The 20768-nt window shown below is 38.5% G+C and overlaps 1 protein-coding gene across 1 annotated transcript; it reads left to right on the top strand.

The window, feature by feature from the left end:
- The first annotated feature begins 245 nt into the window (after positions 1-245).
- On the top strand, positions 246-16592 carry LOC128639672 (trypsin-like). The gene is made up of 5 exons (XM_053691794.1): positions 246-285; positions 3359-3509; positions 14008-14261; positions 14545-14669; positions 16443-16592. Exons 1-5 carry the CDS (start codon positions 246-248, stop codon positions 16590-16592), a joined length of 720 nt encoding a protein of 239 aa, XP_053547769.1.
- Positions 16593-20768: the final 4176 nt, after the last annotated feature.

The raw sequence follows: 20768 nt of genomic DNA on the forward strand, positions 1-20768 counted from the left end.
AAAATAAAAACACATAAAGAGTTAACTTCTATTTATGTTTCTGTTGTGTAAAAACAAGTGTTACTGTATTATAAAAAATAGTGCTTAAGGGAGGTGAATGATAAGCTTAACCTTGCACTCTACAGATTAACTAGAAAATGTTTCCATGTTATTATGTGATGGTGACAAACTCAGAGTATTTACTATAGTAGGCTGAGATTATAAATACAAACCCGGCAAAGGGACTTCTTGGACAAATCTGCACCATGAAGTTGCTTTTGATCTGTGTGTTCCTGGGAGCTGCTGGTAGGTCCTACAAAACACATCTGGATTTCTGTTTTATATTTTATAGGTCTGTATTATTATTATTATTATCGGTTATTTGTAGAGCGCCAACAGATTCCGCAGCGCTAATGTGTATAACGTTTCTTAACCCTTTTTCTGCTTATGATGCTTTTTGACATAAACAGCCTGCTGATAACTTTTTACTCAGAAATCTAAACAGCTCACTAGAGTTTATATTGGGGAACAGTCACTCCCCAGGAAACTTTACTTAAACATCATGGCAGAATAATATTTATATGTCTAAGGGCTTGATGGTCAACAATTCGCTGGCATGGAGAAATCATGCAAAATCTTCTAGGGCTTTTTATGAGAATTATATTGTAATTTATGTGTCTCTACTTTACAACGAGAACCTTACATAGATAAAATGTAATTTTCTAAATAATTGTAAAATGATTTGAGAGCCCTCACAGTACTGATGAGACTTATTAGATGCTCTAACTAGACTGGCAACTGTAGATCATCAGGCCTGAGAGTTAATGTGTTCTAATTCCCCTATAATTTAGCATTTGGAGAAATATTTGCTACTTTATGAAGCAAGGTAGTGTTTATTGATCATCATATATTATTGAATGTTTGTTCTTAAATGGATGGTAAAGTCTAAATTAAATTTACGTGATTCAGGTAAAACTTTTAAACAACTTTTCAATGTACGTATTAACTTTTTCTTCATTCTCTTGGTATCTTGAATTGAAGAGTAAAGCTGGGTACCAATGCATTCCTTGTAGCTAGCTGATGATTGGTAGCTGCACATGCATATACATATAGGCACATCTTGTCATTGGTTCACCTGATGTGTTTTTCTCACTCACATTAGTGCATTGCTGTACCTGAGTTGACTCTTCAACTCAGGACAGCAAGAAAACAAATTAAATGTAATAGGATTACATTGGAAAATTGTTTAAAATTAATAATGAAGTATAATTTAAAAATAACAGACTAAGGGGCCGATTTAACAAGGGCCGAATGGCCCTGAATGTAACTGTTTCCGCTCGAGCCTTCAGGCTCGCCAGAAACAGGAGTTAAGAATCAGCGGTTTTAAGACTGCTGCTCCTTAACTCATACGCCTCCTCTGAGGTGGCGGACATCAATCCGCCCGATTGCATACGATTGGGTTGATTGACACCCCCTGTTAGCAGCCGATTAGCCGGGAATCTGCAGGCGGTGGCATCGCATAAGCAATTCACCAGAACTGCTTCTGCAATGATAAATGCAGACAGCGTATGCAGACAGCGTATGCTGTCGGTATTTATCGATGTGCGCCGGACATGATGCGCTACAGCAGATCATGTCCACTCGCACTTTGTTAAATCGGCCTCCTAGGGTCCAATTCTCTAAAGGTCTCTGGTCAGGTGAGAATAAATAAGTAGTCTTGTCAGTACTACACAGTTCTTGAAATAATTTTAGAGCGGCAAATTCAGCTGTTTATGTCCCAATGTGGCTAAATATTGAAAAGGGGTTGTTGCATGATTGAGATTGCCAGTAAAAGCAGCATCGTCACCGACATTGAAGGTGCAATGTAAATTATCCATTTATACAGTATTAAATGTCAAAACAATGTACACGTGTCAACAGAAGCTCAACCACTTTTGTTACAATACAGTAGTGAAGTTATGACATCAATAATACACCTATAGGAGCTTGGGATTGTGGGTATATGATAGATTTATACGCAATGTTTAATGTTATAATATATAAAAAAAATTAGGAAGAAGATTTAGTATTCGCGATATTAATATTTGTTAGAAGACAGTAGCGGCAACTTATGTTTTTATTTATATATTGCCAATATAAGTTCTCACCATTCTGAACGTGTTCTGTGTTAAAAACACATTTGTTACAGTGCGGTAGCAATATTATTACACGTTCAGAACAGTGAGAACTTATATTGGCAATACATAAATAAAAACAGAAGTTGCGGCTACTGTCTTCTATAAAATATTAATATTGCGAACACTAAATTTTCTTCCTAAAAAAAGAAAAAAAACACAGCAAAGGCAAAATACATGATTTTTACAATCACGACAAGACTTTACATACATATTATAACATTATACAATACAATTCAGATAAATGAAACATTGCATATACATATATCATATACCCACAATCACGACTCCTATAGGTTTAATGGGAAGGTGTGTGTTTTTTTGTAGATTGCAGATATCACAAATATATAGGCGTTCTGTTGGAGTTTCATGGGCGTTCCATGGGAGTAACTTGTATTTAAAATATCACCATGAGTGTGCAATATTCAAAGCACGTCCCTCTATCTTAGATACAACTTTTCAGCCATATCAGTCTCTCCAGTTTTTCAGTGCCGAGAATTTTCACTGTGAAAAATCTGAATGTACAGTGAAGCTTAGCTGACAAATGCATAATTTTAAGTGTTACAGACACATTGCCACTCGTCGGAACAGAGAGGTTCAGCTAACTTTTTTTAAATATATCACTAGACCCATGGACTGTGAAACTGGCGAGGTGAAAAAGGCAAAAAATTCACTTGAACAATTAAAACAAATGATACTCTCATAGGGCCATATGGAGCTTGATGCCCCATGTTCTAAAGACCGATGCTCCATAACCTGTCTGCCTGCTCTGAGGTGGTGGACAGACATGGCCGGAAATCACCCCATGCTAGCGGCCGATTGGCCACGAATCTGCAGGGGGTGGTATTGCACCAGCAGTTCACAAGAACTGCTGGTGCAATGATAAATGCCGAGAGCAATATCGGATCATGTCCGCTCGCACATTCTTGAATAGGCCTCATACTCTCAAAGTACCACTGTTCTGGTGATTGTTATATTTTAGAATGACATCTAAAGGGAAAGGTATTACATCTTAGTATCCTTACGTATCCTTGAGGGAATTTGAAATATGTGCTAGCATTTGCACTAATGCTGAATGAACAAAGAGTTTCCTTTTATGTCTGTCTTCTTCCAGGAGCTTTAGTAAAAACTGTATAATTTTAAAGACAGATGGTTTTGAATCATATATTTATGATATGTTTAGCTGATATATATTTTCTCCTCAGCTGCTTTTGATGATGACAAGATTGTTGGAGGTAGCACCTGCAGAAAGAACTCGGTTCCGTATCAGGTGTCTCTGAATGCCGGTTACCATTTCTGTGGTGGGTCCCTGATTACCAGCCAGTGGGTTGTGTCTGCTGCTCACTGCTTCAAGTCGTAAGTAAAGTGAATTGGTTTAACGAGATACTGGACTATAAAATGTGCTTCCCTTCAATGTGTTCCAAATGACTTGGTAAACATACTGCAGAATATTAAATGCATGGACATTTTTACTTCATGCTTAATTTGTTTTTTAAATAATAGATTTTGATAATTAAACTCGTTGACTTGTTCTATATGACATGTCTACAAAAATGGGTTTAAGAGATCCTTACACAAGATGTACTGTATACTCATTAATGGGTTCTTAGAGGGGTTGAGTCTCCATGCAGGCTAAATCCAAACTTGTTGACAAGTGTGTATATTATTATGATTATATTTTATTTGTATAGCGCCTCAAAATTCCGTAGCGCTGGGTACAAAGATAGGGGTATAAAATGACAAGGATTTGTTATGAAATACAAAACATAACAAACTTAACATATCTAGTACAGGAGGAAGAGGGCCCTGCTCCGGACAGCTCACAGTCTACAGGTTTACTGTAGGATGCAGAGACATAAGTTTTGAAGTAGCTTGTCACATGGATTGCCATTGCAGCAGTGAGTCAGGCAATTCAAGCATTATTTTGGTTAGGATGAGAGATGGAGGATAGATGGTAAGCCTCTCTTAATAGGTATGTTTTCAAGGAGTGTCTGAAGCTATACAAGGTTGGAGACAGTCTTATGGAATGGAATAGAGAGTTCCAGAGGACAGGAGCAGCACATGAGAAGTCTTGGAGACGGGAGTGGGGCGTAGAGATAATAGGAGGGGAGAAATGTATGTCAGAGGTTGATCGAAGAGGATGGGATGGGGAATATTTAGAAATGAGAGAGGAAATATAGTTGGGAGTGCTTTGTAAGTTAGGGTTAATACTTTAAATGGTATTCTGGAGTGTATGGGGAGCCAGTGTAGATGTAGATCAGTGACTTAGGTGGATGAGTCTAGCTGAAGCACTCATAATAGATTGGAGGGAGGAGAGGTAGTGTTTTGGAAGGCCATTTAGAAGTAGATTGCAATAATAAATGCATAACAAAATGAGGGAATGCATTAGTATTTTTGTAGCTTTTTGAGTAAGGAAGGGAGGAATTCTGGAAATGTTGCGTAGGTGTGAATGTGTGACAACCCCCAAATGGTTTTGATTTTTATATTGGAACCCAGTTGCAGCGGAACAGCACTTCCTTACAATCACGACCCTCAGGAAAACCTGGATTTGGGAACAGGATCCTGAAAGATCACTGGTGACACGGAGGCCTTTAATAATAAAAGGTCAAAGACAGAGGCAAAGTCAAAACAATCCAAATTCAGGGAAGGCAGAAGGCAAAAAAGTCAAGGAAGGCAGAAGGCAAACCAGGTAACAAGGTCAATCCGAAGTCAAGGACCCGGAAATCATTATAACAAAATCAGAGTTAACATAGATGAAATACAAGGGAACTCCAGAACCAGGAAGCAAGGAAAATAGCCAAGCACTGACTGGGGGGTGTGCTGAGAATTTATAGGGAAACTAAGTCACGTGACCTGTCACCTGCCCCCTTTATCCCTTCCTATGCTCAAATGCCAAGTTTGCATGGCGACCGCCATTTTACCGCAATGACACACTTTCCGCAAAACTCTGTGGTGAGAATTAGAGGGGAAGACAGTCAGAGGCCGGCGATAGGAGGCACAGGAGACAGAGACTGTCACCGCACCACCCCTAGGATGAAACCGGAAGCCAAGAGCGGGTAAGTGACCAGTCGTGCCGTGACAGAGCCCCCTCCTCAAACGCGACCTCAGGGCGCAAAACGGGGTTGGACAACCAGGATGTCCCAGATGAAAGGCTTTGACTTTTGCAGGAGCATGGACATTCCTGGACGGCTCCCATGATCGCTCCTCAGGACCATACCCTTTCCAGTGGATGAGATATTACAGGCATCCCCTACGATGCCTGGAGTCAAGGATCTCCTGGACTTCAAACTCTTCCGAACCATCAACCATCACTGGAATAGGTGGAGCATCAACACGTGACGGAAAACGGTTGGGTCTCCAAGGCTTCAATAGAGACACATGAAACACCGGATGCAACCGGTAGGAGGCAGGGAGATCCAAGCGGACAGTCACTGGAGAAATGACTTTGGTCACCGAAAAAGGCTCTATGTAGCATGGTCCTAATTTCCATAAAGGACAGGACATACACAAATCCTGTGTGGATAGCCAGACCTTATCCCCCAGCACATAGGTAGGTGTTGCGGACCTCTTTTGGTCAGCATATCCTTTATAACGCTGTTGTGCCATCTTTAAGGTATCAATTAGTATCTGCCTTTGTTATTTAAGTTTGTTTAAACACAAGGCCACATCAGGCACTGTGTTGGTACATGGCAACTCGGGGAAGGCACATGGATGGAAACCGTTGTTGGCATAAAAAGGAGTGACCTTAATAGAATGATGCATGTGGTTATTGTAAGATAATTCTTCTGTAGGCAGTAAAGACAGCCAATCATCTTGAAGGTATGTGGTAAAGCAATGGAGGTATTGCTCCAAAGTCTGGTTGGTACGCTCAGTCTGCCCGTTGGTCTGGGAGTGATAAGCTGATGATTAGCAACATTGGTTCTTGAGATGGCTGCAAAAATGGGACCAGAAACAGGAGGTGAACTGAGAACCTCGGTCAGTGATGATTGACTGAGGCAATCCAAACAGGCAGTAGAGAAGAATATGGCAACTACAGGCCAGTTAGTTTAACTTCAGTAGTAGGGAAATTAATGGAAAGCCTCTTAAAAGAAAGAATTATGACTTACATAAATACAAACAATTTAGAGGACCAAAATCAGCATGGTTTTACTTCAGGGAGATCATGTCAGACTAATCTAATTGACTTCTTTGATTATGTAACAAAAGTATTAGACAAGGGTGGAGCAGTTGATGTAGCATATCTAGATTTCAGCAAAGCATTTGACACCGTCTCACACAATAAACTAATTCACAAACTGTATCTCCTTGGTCTAGATTCAAAAATTGTGAACTGGGTGGAATGCTGGCTTAAGGACAGAAAACAAAGTGTCTTAGTAAATGGAGTTCATTCAGCAGAGGGGGCTGTTACTAGTGGTGTTCCTCAGGGGTCAGTTCTGGGGCCTGTTTTGTTTAACATATTTATCTGCGATATCAGCAAAGGCTACATGGGAAAGTATGTCTCTTTGCAGATGATACAAAAATTTGTAACAGAGTGGATGTTCCAGGGGGGGGTAGACAAAATGAGAAGTGATATACAACAATTGGAGGATTGGACAAATGACTGGGATCTAAAGTTTAACACAGCAAAGTGTAAAATAATGCATTTAGGGAAGAAAAATCCAAATGTTAATTACAGACTCAATGACATTTTACTGACTGTTACAGATGTGGAACAGGACTTGGGAATTATTATTTCAGATGATTTAAAACTTAGTAAACAATGTAGTAATGCAGCGAGTAAGGCTAGCAGAATGCTTGGATGTATTGGTAGAGGTATTTGCAGCAGAAATAGTAAGGTTCTTATGCCACTTTATAGATCATTAGTTAGGCCTCATCTTGAGTATTGTGTGCAGTTCTGGAGGCCATATCTTCAGAAGGATATTAACAAACTTGAATCTGTGCAAAGGAGGGCTACCAAAATGGTACATGGTCTAAAAAATAAAACTTACCAGGATAGGCTCAATGACCTAAATATGTATAGCTTAGAGGAGAGAAGGGAAAGAGGTGATATGATAGCAACTTTCAAGTACATTAAAGGGTTTAGTAAAATTGAGGCTGTGGGTATTTTACATAAAATGGAAAATTCAAGAACAAGGGGTCACAAGCTCAAGCTAAAGGGTAATAGATTCAGGAGTAATTTGAGGAAGCACTTCTTTACAGAAAGAGTGATTGATTTATGGAATAAACTTCCTCAAGAGGTAGTAGCAACAAACACTGTGGGGGACTTTAAAAATGAATGGGACAAGCATAAGGCTATCCTACGAACTAGATAAGTTTATACTGTTAGGTAAGGTCGGGCAGACTTGCTGGGCCTATGGCTCTTATCTGCCGTCAATATCTATGTTTCTATATTTCTATGTTTTGTAAAAACAAGGAGGCGGTTTTGGCAGCAGAAGTCCAATAGAGGGAATGAAATGTGCCATCTTAGTAAATCTATCGACTACCACCAGGATGGTATTGTGTTTGTATGACAGAGGTAGATCCACAATAAAGTCCATGGCTATGTCTGTCCATGGACCTTGAGGAACTGTAGGAGGTTGTAGATGTCCTACTGGTTTTGTCTTTGGTGTTTTTGAATGTGCATATATGTCATAGGTTAAGACGTATTCCCTGGTATCAGTCTTAATGGATGGCCACCAATAGTAACAACTAATACTTTCTAGTGTTTGCATAATTCTGCCATGGCCTGCTGAAGGAGTGTCATGGAATTGACTGAGTGCTTCAGATCGAAGCGAGGGTGGTACATATACCTGTTTATCATGGTACCATAGTCCTTGTTTTTGGATCAGAGACGGAATGATAGCAGGTGGTTCAGCACTTAGGTTCCGTATGCGATCTAGAAGTGAGACTTGTATTGCAAGAAATTGAAGAGGGGGTAAGATAGTGTCTTGATTTTGGTCAGTGCTGTAATTATCCTCGTATAGGCGTGATAAGGCACCTGCTTTTAAATTCTTGGATCCAGGACGGTAGGTGATTTGAAGATTGAATCTAGAAAAGAACAAAGCCCAGCGGGCTTGACAAGGGTGTAATCTTTTAGCAGCATGTAGTTACTCTAGATTATGGTGATCCGTATACACCATAACAGGTATAGGAGAACCCTTTAATAGATGATGCCATTCTTCTAAAGTCCCTTTGATTGCAAGAAGTTCCCTCTCACCTACATCATAATTCCTCTCAGCAGGGAGGAGTTTTTCGAGAGTAGAATGCTACCGGATGTAGCCGCTCATCCATTTCCCCTCTTTTAGAAAGGATACCCCCAACAGCAATGTCAGAGGCGTCTACCTCAAGATAGAAAGCTTTGGTAGTGTCTGGTTGTACCAGAATAGGTGCTTGGATGAATATTTTTTTTTGTTTTTCGAAGGCCTCTTAAACTTGAGTTGTCCATAGAAATTTGTCATGTTTCTTAGTCAGAGTGGTTATGGGAAAGCATATTTGGGAGAAACCTCTGATAAAGCGTCTTTAAAAATGTGAAAACCCTAGAAAATGTTGTACAGATTTCTTATCTTTAGGTACGGGCCATTCCGAAATAGTTGTAATTTTACGGGGATCCATTTGGATCTGTCCAGGAGTGATGATGTAGTCCAGGAATTCTACAGATTTCGTTTCAAATACGCATTTTTCCAGTTTAGCGTATAATCCGTGTTTATGGAGACGAAGCAGTACCCTCTTCACGTGTTCAAGGTGTTTAGCAGGAGAAGAAGAAAAAAATAGGATATCATCTAAATAAATAATTACAAACGAATACAAAATGTCTCAAAAAACATCATTCAGGAAGTGTTGGAACATGGCAGGAGCGTTACAGAGCCCAAAGGGCATAACGTGTCCGTACCACATTCTGAAGGCGGTCTTCCATTTGTCCCCCTCTTGTACCCAGACTAGGTTATATGCACCCTGCAGGTCTATTTTTGTAAAGATGTTTGCTTGTCTTAGTCTATCTAGGAATTCAATGGTAGGGGTTATCGGTTCTTTATGATGATATTATTTAAGGCACGGTAATCAATACAGGGACCCAGACCTCCATCTTTCTTGCCAACAAAAAAAATACCTGCCCCTGGGGATGTTGAGGGCCGGATGAAGCGTTTAGTTAAACTTTCAGAGATGTATTCCGGAAGTAAATCAATTGGACAATCATACGGGCGTCTAGGAGGTAACTGATCAGCACTTTTCTTGTTAAAGACGTCTTGGAACTCCTTATATTTATCAGGCAGACTAACTGAGGGCTCAGAGACCATAGTGGATATTTTTAATGGGGTCTTGTTCACACAAGTGGTGGTACAAAAAGTAGAGGAGAAGGTGAGGGTACCTTTAACCCAATTGATAACTGGATTGTGGATTTGAAGCCAGGGGAGGCCTAGGATGAGTGAGAACATTGGTGAAGGAATGATGTCTAGATTAATGGTTTCTTTATGATGTCCAAGAAGGAGACAAATAGGACCGGTTTCATATACTATGGGACCTGTATTAATTGTAGTTCTGTCCACAACAAATAATGATAATGGGTGTGGCTTTAATTGCATAGGAATGTGATAGGTCTGTACCAAGGTCTGGTCTATGAAACAACCGCAGGTTCCAGAGTCTATGATGGCAGTGACCGAAAGATCCTCACTTCCCCACTGGAGAGAAAGAGAAATAGAAAGGTAAGAGGAGGTGGATGGAGTAGTAAAAGTTCAGGAAGAAGGAGCAATTATTCCCTTACCATATGTGGAGGTTGGTCGAACGGGACATGTCCTTAGTAGGTGATCAGCTTTACCACAGTAGAGTTCACAGACCTTGTGAACGATGTCTCTTTTATTCTTCCATGGTCAAGGGATGACAAACCAGACCTATTTGCATAGGTTCCTCCGTGGTAGAGGAGGATGCAGAAGCCATAGGACTCGAAGGATCCAAAGACCTGAGAGGAAATTGCTTCTCATTTCTACGGTCACGGAAGCGTTGGTCTAACTGTGTGACTAACAGGATTAGAGGTAGGTATTCCGACTCTGGCCAGTTCATCTTTTAGAGTTTCAGATCGCCCCAACCGATATTGTTCAATTAGACCCATCTCGTTGTAGCCTGTGTCGGGAGCCAGTTCCCGGAAGTCTGTGGTATAGTCTTCTATGGGTCTTCGTCCCTGCCGAAGGGAACGGATGGTAGTGCGAGCAGCAGAGGGTCTCAGAGGATCATCATATAAGGTACGCATGGCTCCAGTAAAAGACTCCCAAGAATCCAGCAATGGACAGTTAGTGTGCAAAACTGGTGAGCCCAGGTTTGAGGTTGACCAGATAGTAATAAGGCAATGGTGGTGTGTACTTTAACATAATCATTAGGATAAGTGCGGGGTTTGAGAGCGAAGAGCAGCTCACAGGCTGTGATGAAAGAGCACAGTTCTGATTTCTTTCCAGTAAATTTGTCAGGCATAGGAATAGATGGTTCCGGGGATGTTGGAGGTAAGTGGCTAGGAGCCGGAGGTGATGCTGGAAGAGGAATAGACTGAGCTCTTCTCTGCTCACACTGTAAAAGTGCAGTGTTGCTAGCTTGTAAGTCCTGAACTGCTTGGGCCATAGTTGCCATTTGTTGAGTTAATGCAGCAATAGCTTCAGCTGTTCCTGCGGGTTCCATAGGTGGCATGGTTATTATGTGACAACCCCTGAAGGATCTTGATTTTTATATTGGAACCCAGTTGCAGCGCAACAGCACTTCCTTACAATCACGACCCTCAGGAAAACCTGGATTTGGGAACAGGATCCTGAAAGGTCAGTGGTGGCACGGAGGCCTTTAATAATAAAAGGGCAAAGACAGAGGCAAAGTCAAAACAATCCAAAGTCAGGGCAGGCAGAAGGCAAATGAGGTAACAAGGTCAATCCGAAGTCAGGTACCAGGAAATCTGTATAACAAAAAACAACACAGACAAAACTCAAGGGACTCCAGAACCAGTAAGCAAGGAAAATAACCAAGCACTGACTGGGGGGCATGCTGAGAATTTATAGGGAAACTAAGTCACATGACCGGTCACCTGCCCCCAGTAGGTGGAGCAAGCAGAATCAATAAGAGGAGGTCAGGGACTCAGCGCCATCTTGGTTTTTCCTGGCCCTGGCCTGCTCTCCTCTGTCAGACCCCTTCTCCCTTCCTATGCTCAAATACTGAGTTCACATGGCGACCGCCATTTTATCACGACGGCACACTCGCCGCAAAACTCAGTGGCGAGAAAGAGAGAGGAAGACAGTCAGAGGCTGGGATAAGAGGCCCGGGAGGCAGAGACCATCACCACACCACCTCTAGGATGCCACCGGAAGTCAGGAGCAGGTAAGTGATCGGTCGTGCCGTGACAGAATGGCAGGATTTGATAAGCACTTGAATATGTGGGTTGAATGTGAGTTCTGAGCCAAGTGTGAGTTCTGAGTCAAGTGTGACCTCAAGACAGTGGACCTGGGGTGAGGTGTTGAGAATAGAGTCTCCAACCATCAGAGAAATGTCAGGTGTTGGATGTCTCAAAGAGAGGGGGGATAAGAAGCAGCTCAGTTTTGGACAGATTGAGTTGGAGGTAGTGTGAAGACATCCAAGAGGAAATTGCAGAGAGGCAGTTGGAAATCTGGTTGAGTAAAGAGGGAGAGATATTAGGAGAGGAAAGATAGATTTGGGTATCATCAGCATATAAGTGGTACTGGAAGACAAATGAGGCTATAAGTTTACCAAGGGAGGATGTATATAGAGAGAAAAACAAGGAACCAAAGACAGAATCTTGCGATACTCAAAGGATCAGAAGATATCTTGTTAAAGGAAACTGAAAATGAGCTGTTGGAGAGATATGAGGCAAACCAGAAGAGGGATGCCAAATTAATGTAGTATTTTTAGGAGAGAATGGTCAACTGTGTCAAATGCAGCGGACAGGTCAAGTATATTATTGAACTCATGGTCACAAATGCTCGTTCCAGATTACAATTTCCATAAATATGGTCTCTCGTGATTATGCCTAGACTTACCGTGCATGTAGGCTTGACCCCTATAACAACCCATTCACAATTGCTGGATCTCATTTAAGGATTTCTTAGAATGATACAAAACATTGAGGTAGCACGGTAATGATTTACTGTTTTAAAGAAGTGAAAATTATGTAAAAAAAAAGTTATTTCAAGTCTTTTGCATAGAAACTCATATCCACCATCTTGTTTATAGGTCATGACAAAATGGAACTGAGCCTTTAACAAACAAGAAAAATAAACATAGTTTAAAAGAATCCTTATGAAAGTTGTCAAATGCCATATAGCAATAGATAAACAGTATACAGGCTGCACATCCAGATAACCCAAAATATGCATTTAAATGGGTTAGGAATATTGCAGATGGAAAATTATTGAAATGGTTAACTATGAAAGTCACGACTAAGGGCTAGATTATGAGTGAAGTGATAGTTTGTGCTCCCGCTTGTGTGTTAACGCTGCTTGACTTTGGCTATTTGCTAGCATCAGGTAGTGCGCTTACTACAAGTTTAAAGTAAAAGTTTTTACTTGTGCGCTAACCCGACATGTGCAAAAAAACTAAGTTAGAATATTGTGACTGCGTTAACGTATTCCTCCATAGACTTCAATGGAGCGCGAAGAGTGGGAGAAAAAAAAACTTTAGATACCTGCAACCTCAATCGTTTTTACTCAAGTGCGCTAACCCAACATTAAATATTAATATTTCACATTCCAATGTTCTTCACATAACATAATATGTCCTATTTATTCATAAATACTTATATATATCTGATGGTTTTTAGGTAAAATATATACCTATACCTACATATATATATATATATATATATATATATATATATATATATATATATATATATATATATATATATATATATATATATATATATATATATAGATATTATTATATATAGGTATAGATATATACAGATACAGTATATGTAGGAATATCTATTTAAAAATACTTAAAACATGTTCCCTTAAGTGAAGAACATTGGAATTTAAAATATTTATAGTAAATACATAGTTAAAACGAGAGAGAGAGAGAGAGAGAGAGAGAGAGAGAGGGATAGAATCTAAGAGGTAAGCAAATAAACCTACACTAAGTCAAAATTAATAGGACCAGAAAGGGTTAAATATGAATATTGCAGAAATATGATTTTTCATGATTTCAGGTACTTGACTGCAAAGAGCTCCAATGCACATATATGTCTATATATGTATACATAAATATTTATGCATTTATATGTGTGCATATATGTCTGTACATACATACAGTATATACACATATAAAAGTAAACATTTAATATACACATATAAAAGTAAAATTACAATATTTAAATATTGATACTTACAGACCTCAAGGGAAGTCTATCAATATTAGCATTCAAATGTAATATTCTAATGTTAATACTAATTCAATAAGAAAATTGTAGAACATAGTAAAGCAAATGCCAAGGGAAACCCATCCCAATTAAAGATATTTAACAAAACTATTTGATTCAGATATTTTATTTAACCTAATGAATTAGCAAGAATGAAGAAACTTTTAAAAGTATTTTAAGAAAATGTTCTAAATGTTCACTTCCATGTATAATTACTATATTTTTTTTTGAAGAAGGCAATGTTGTCATATTTTATTGTGACTAACAGGTGTAAATATCAGGGTAGAATAAAGGTATCGGCTGCACATCAGTGGGAGATTAAAAACAAGAAAGTTTATCAAGACATATTAAATCAGACAATCCATGAAGCAAGGATAGACTGACGCGTTTCATGCCCCCTACTGGTGCTTAATCATAGACTATCAGGGTACTTGCATACACCTTCCATTCTGATAATATTGATGATCATACTTGCAGACGAGTTGAAGTCAGACTGGGAGAACATAATATCTTTGTCAGTGAAGGCACTGAGCAGTTCATCAACTCTGCCAAGGTCATCAGACATTCTGGATACAACTCCAGGACCCTGGACAATGACATCATGCTCATCAAGCTCGCCTCTCCTGCTACTATCAACTCCTATGTGAACACTGTGGCTCTTCCCTCTGGATGTGCCGCCGCTGGCACCAGCTGTCTGATCTCTGGCTGGGGAAATACTCTCAGCAGTGGCAGTGAGTATAAACAGCCAATTCTGCTCCTATCATGTTTTAGGAATGTATATAGTTATAACTAGAGGAAGAAATCCTTCATAAACAAACGACTAAGCATTAAAGAGTACACTCACCTTCTAGTAAGATGAAAAGTATGATATGCAATATAGTTTAAAAGAATCATATGAATATATTGTCTCATGCTCAGTTTTAACATTTAATAAAGAATAGAATTTCACAGTAAATTGTATAGTGTTTTACATGTTATGTTTAAATTACTGTTTAATTACAGCCAACTACCCAGATCTCCTGCAGTGTCTGAATGCCCCTATACTGACCCATGCACAGTGCAGCAATGCTTACCCAGGGATGATCACCGACAACATGATCTGTGTTGGCTTCCTGGAAGGTGGCAAAGACTCCTGCCAGGTAACAGTCTATTGCTTTTAAAAAACTTTTATTATTATATGTTTGCTGTAATTGCTTTAGTAATCAATGAAATCATTTTAGTATTAATTTGCTACAATGAGGCTCATGTTACATATCTGAATGAGAGGATCATGGTTAACACAAGACGTAAACAGTACTATTAGCCGAGACATGTCTGATCTTGTGCATCACAACCTCATAAAGTAAGATTTATTATTATTCTTCTTTATTTATAAAGCACCAACAGATTCCGCAGCGCTGCCCATGGGTACAAGGATAACAGTACAATGGAGAAACAATACGATAAAAGACACAATTTTACAGACAAAATACAGAGGGAATTGAGGGCTCTATTCCCGTAGGAACTTACAATCTAGATACAATGGCAAATAGCTGCAGTGCATCCATCCTTCAGAGGGTGTAGAAAAAATGTGTAATTTATAATTAGTTTTATATCTTTAGCTTCTTACTACTGCAAAATAGTTAAAAGTATTTTAACACCTCATAAAGGGCTAGATTACAAGTGGAGCGCTATTTAAAGCTTTCGCTACAGCGCTAATTGCGCTAGAAGTAAACTTTGTGTGCATGTTAGGTTGCACTGGTATTATGAGTTGAAAGTAAAAAGATATCGCATTTGTGCTAACCCGACACGTGCAAAAAGCCAAACTTACAATATCGCGCATGCGTTAACCCTCCATGCGCCCTAACCTGAACGCATATTCTCATGTGTGCTAACCCAACATGAAAATATGATTATTTCTCATTCTAATGTTCTGCACATTGCATAATATGTTCTATTTATTCATAAATACATATTTATTTATTTATATATATATATATATATATATATATATATATATATATATATATATATATATATATATATATATAATGCAACAAAAATGTCTGCACTCACTGGACTTATGTGAAAACAACTTTATAGAAGTGATGTTTCGGGGTAAAACACCTCTTCTTCAGACCAGGAAGGGGTGTTGAACCCCGGAACGTCACTTCTATAAAGTTGTTTTCACATAAGTCCAGTAAATGCGGATATTTTTGTTGCATTGAATTGAATCCACATTTCCTGATACACCCTGGCAGTTATCTTTTAAAGGTGAGAGTGCAAATCCATTTTGAGAAGTTCTATATATACAGTATATATGGTATTTGGTATTTGGTATGATTTTTCATGTTTTCTCTACTTAATTGCAAAGGGCTCTAATGCACTTATGTATGTCTATATATGTATACATATGTATGTATGTGTTTATGTGTGTATATATGTCTGTAAAAAAACATATATACAAATATAAATACGAAAAAAAGAAAGAAAGAAAGAAAGAAAGAAAGAAAGAAAGAAAGAAAGAAAGAAAGAAAGAAAGAAAGAAAGAAAGAAAGAAAGAAAGAAAGAAAGAAAGAAAAAGATATTTTAACTCTGTCCTCATGGGAATTAAAAAATAATCTGTGTGGTTCACACTAAATAATAATAATAATAATAATAATAATAATAATAATATTAATAATAATAATAATAATAATAATAATAATAATAATAATAATTATATTTAGTTAAATGAAGAGATTCCAGTCATTTTATACACTCTTCCCTTGTGTGCATTACAATTGCATGGGTGGTGCAGAGTTTATGTTTGACACTGTGAATTATTATTATTTCTAATTGTAGGATATTCTGGATACAATTTCTACATTATGAAAACAAAGCCAAACATAAAACACAAAAAAAAACTGTTTTTGTATCTTTCCTCCTCTTAGGGTGACTCTGGTGGACCTGTCGCTTTCAAAGGGGAACTGCAGGGTATTGTCTCCTGGGGCTATGGCTGTGCACTGAAGGACTTACCTGGTGTCTACACCAAAGTCTGCAACTACGTCTCCTGGATCCAGAACACCATCGCTGCCAACTAAACTGCTCAGTCAAATATTATTCTTACTTCTCTGTTCACGGTTGAACTTTAAGCTGGCAAGCACATTTCTTTTTTACCATATTTAACTAATAAAAACGATTTTACCCGTTAACACCTTTACTGCTATCGTACTGACAGTTCTTATCTGAAGTGGCTTCATATTTAAAAGGAAGTGGGGTAACTAACGGTATTCAGAAGAACAAAAAGAAGGACAAAATAATATATCTGCATGTGGATTTTGATTCACCTGAGTGTAAAATAGTCTTAAAGAGCAAACTAATATGTTCAAAACCTCAAGAAAACGTAAAAAACTGTACACTTTGAATAAAAGAGAACATAATATTTTCTTCCCTTTAAACATTCCTAATCAAAATAAACCAAACATATTTATATTTCCTCTCTCACCGCTATTAGGCAATCCTATTTGTGGATTTGTGCAGTCTGATCTTGCATTTTCCTGCTGTTACCGCAAAGGAAAGGATCACAGATAGCAGTATTGTCAAGTGATGTAAAAAGTGCAGTATACTCACAAAGAATGAGTTGTATAAAATCCTTTTATTCAAATACCAATTTCATAAAACCCAGCTTTACTGAAACTTATTAAAAGTTGTACAATAAAAATATCTTCACATTTTGGTTTCGGCAAAATTGCCTTTTTCAAGAGCAATATAAACTATTTTTTTTCAAAAAGGGAATAGATGTGTTAACCCATGAAATGCATTTTAAAAAACAAAAGGAACCAAACATCAAAAAACACTATACACAGCATTATGTCAGCTCCGGCTCTACTTAGAAAAATTGAGTATGTATTTCTATCAGACAAAATCTCCCATTCAAGCTTATACAAAAACATACAGATAACGATGGTAGACTTTTGATTGTGGTGGGTCTACTATTCTGTGTGCCCATTACAATTGTAAATGTCTACGCACCCAATAGACCATCTCAAGTGTTTTTTAGGAAAGTAGCCAACAGTATTATAGATGTTGCCAAGGGACCAATTATAACTGGCGGTGACTATAACTTCCCAATGTGCCCATGTATGGATACATCCTCAGGTAGATCATATATACGCACTAGTCAAATAAAAGCCAACTGGCAGGCCCTGTCAAAACTAACGTTATTTGACACATGGAGAACAACACATCCCACTCAAAAAGATTCCACCTTCTTTTCTCATGTACATCATAATTACACCAGACTTGATTACATGCTATGCAGCCAAAATCTATTATCTTCACTGAAAAATTCACAGATCTCGCAAACATCATGGTCAGACCATAATAAAGTCATCAGTACTTTCCAGTGCCTCTCACGACCAAAACATAAGACGAACTGGAGATTAAACAGTTGTATTTTTTCCAACCCTGTAATAATAGAACAAATAGCAAAAAGTACTGAGGAATTTTTTCATTTTAATGACCCACAAGAAACTTCAGCAGCCAATAATTGGGAGACATATAAAAGCTTTATTAACCCCTTAATGACAACAGTACTTTTCCATTTTCTGTCCGTTTGTGACAAAGGCTATTTTTACATTTCTGCGGTGTTTGTGTTTAGCTGTAATTTTCCTCTTACTCATTTACTGTACCCACACATATTATATACCGTTTATATACTCATTACTGTACCCACACATATTATATACCGTTTTTCTCGCCACTAAATGGACTTTCTAAAGATACCATTATTTTCATCATATCTTATAATTTACTATAAAAAAATTATAAAATATGAGGAAAAAATGGAAAAAAACACTTTTTTTTAACTTTTAGCCCCAAAATCTGTTACACATCTGCAACCACCAAAAAACACCCATGCTAAATAGTTTCTACATTTTGTCCTGAGTTTAGAAATACCCAATGTTTACATGTTCTTTGCTTTTTTTGCAAGTTATAGGGCCATAAATACAAGTAGCACTTTGCTATTTCCAAACCACTTTTTTTCAAAATGAGCATTAGTTACATTAGAACACTAATATCTTTCAGGAAACTCTGAATATCCCTTGACATGTATATATATTTTTTTTTAGAAGACATCCCAAAGTATTGATCTAGGCCCATTTTGGTATATTTCATGCCACCATTTCACCGCCAAATGAGATCAAATACAAAAAATCGTTCACTTTTTCACAGATTTTTTCACAAACTTTCGGTTTCTCACTGAAATTGTTTACAAACAGCTTGTGAAATTATGGCAAAAATGGTTGTAAATGCTTCTCTGGCATCCCCTTTGTTCAGAAATAGCAGACATATAGGCGTTGCTTTTTGGTAATTAGAAGGCCGCTAAATGCCACTGCACACATACTTGTATTATGCCCAGCAGTGAAGGGGTTAATTAGGGAGCATGTAGGGAGCTTTTTGGGGTAATTTTAGCTTTAGTGTAGTGTAGTAAACAACCCAAAGTATTGATCTAGGCACATTTTGGTATATTTCATGCCACCATTTCACCGCCAAATACGTTCAAATAATTTTTTTTTTACATTTTTCTCAATTTTTGGTTTCTTACTGAAATTATTTACAAACATCTTGTGCAATTATGGCACAAATAGTTGTAAATGCTTCTCTGGCATCCCCTTTGTTCAGAAATAGCAGACATATATGGCTTTGGCGTTGCTTTTTGATAATTAGAAGGCCACTAAATTCCGCTGCACATCACACGTGTATTATGGCTAGCAGTAAAGGGGTTAATTAGGTAGCTTGTAGGGAGCTTGCAGGGTTAATTAGCTTTAGTGTAGAGATCAGCCTCCCACCTGAAACATCAGACCCCCTGATCCCTCCCAAACAGCTATCTTCCCTCCCCCACCCCACAATTGTTCTCGCCATCTTAAGTACTGGCAGAAAGTCTGCCAGTACTAAAATAAAAGGTATATTTGGGTGGTTTTTTTGTGTTTTTTATAGCATATTTACATATGCTGCTGTATAGAATCCCCCCTTAGCCTCCAACCTCACAAATCCCCCATCAAACAGTTCTCTAACCCTTCCCCTCTAACTTAATGGGCACCATCTTGGGTACGGGCAGCTGTCTGCCAGTACCCAGTTTATTAAAAAAAATATGCTTTTATTATTTTTTGGCCTTTTTTGCCATTTTCTGTAGTGTAGCTTCCCCCCCCCCCCCAGAATCCTTTGATCGTTTATTATATTAAAATCCCTCCTTTTCTCCCAATTTTGAAATACATTTATCTGTAGTGTAGCAGTTCCCACCCGCTCCCGCCCCGTGCACGTGCCCGTCTGCCACCTACGTGCACGCGCGCGCGTCCGTGCACGCCCCCGTACACTGCCGCCTCCGATCCGGCCTCCGATCCTGCCCCCCTGCACATCACAGGCCCTTGGCAGGCCGCCCACCCACCTCCCTGCCTTGCTCCCACCTACCAACGACGCTCCGGTGCAGAGATGGCCACAGAGTGTCTCTCTCTGCATCGGAGGCTTGTAAAGGGGTATTGCAGGATGCCTCCATATCGAGGCATCACTGCAATACCCTCAGAGCTGCTGGAAGCGATCGCTTCCAGCACTCTGTTAGACAACTGACGTACCAGGTATGTCTATTGTCATTAACTGCTTGTTAATGCATGACGTACCTGGTACGTCAGTTGTCATTAAAGGGTTAAAGGGGAATTAATAAAATATACCATAAGGCTAAGAAAACAAAATACAACACAATTTATACATTTGACTATAAGGGTAACTACAACAGAAAGCAGACAAACAAAATCCAACTAATGCTCAAATACTAACAGAATTGAAGGAGGCAAGAAAAGATCTAAATAAACACCTAATTCAATATGTCCAGATGCAAGCTCTAAATACGAAAGCCAAATTTTATATAGGAGGAAATAAAGCAGGCAGGCTTTTAGCTAGAACACTTAAGAAAAACGAAACTAGATACATATATCAGAACAATAAAACAATCACCAAATACAAGTTATAATAATAGTGAAGATATTGTGGAGAGTTTTGTATCATATTATACATCTCTGTATAACCTAAAAGTGCACAATCTGAAAGAGAAGACCCAGAAGATAAATAATTATTTAAAATAAATAAATATACCAAGGCTGACAAAAGATGAAATGGATATTTTGGAATCACCATTTACTTTAAAAGAAATATATACAATGATAGAAGCCTTGCCCTTGTGTAAAGCGCCTGGTCCGGATGGACTTACAGCTACATTTTAT

The sequence above is a fragment of the Bombina bombina genome, chromosome 9 (assembly GCF_027579735.1).
Source record: "Bombina bombina isolate aBomBom1 chromosome 9, aBomBom1.pri, whole genome shotgun sequence".
Lineage (NCBI taxonomy): Eukaryota > Metazoa > Chordata > Amphibia > Anura > Bombinatoridae > Bombina > Bombina bombina.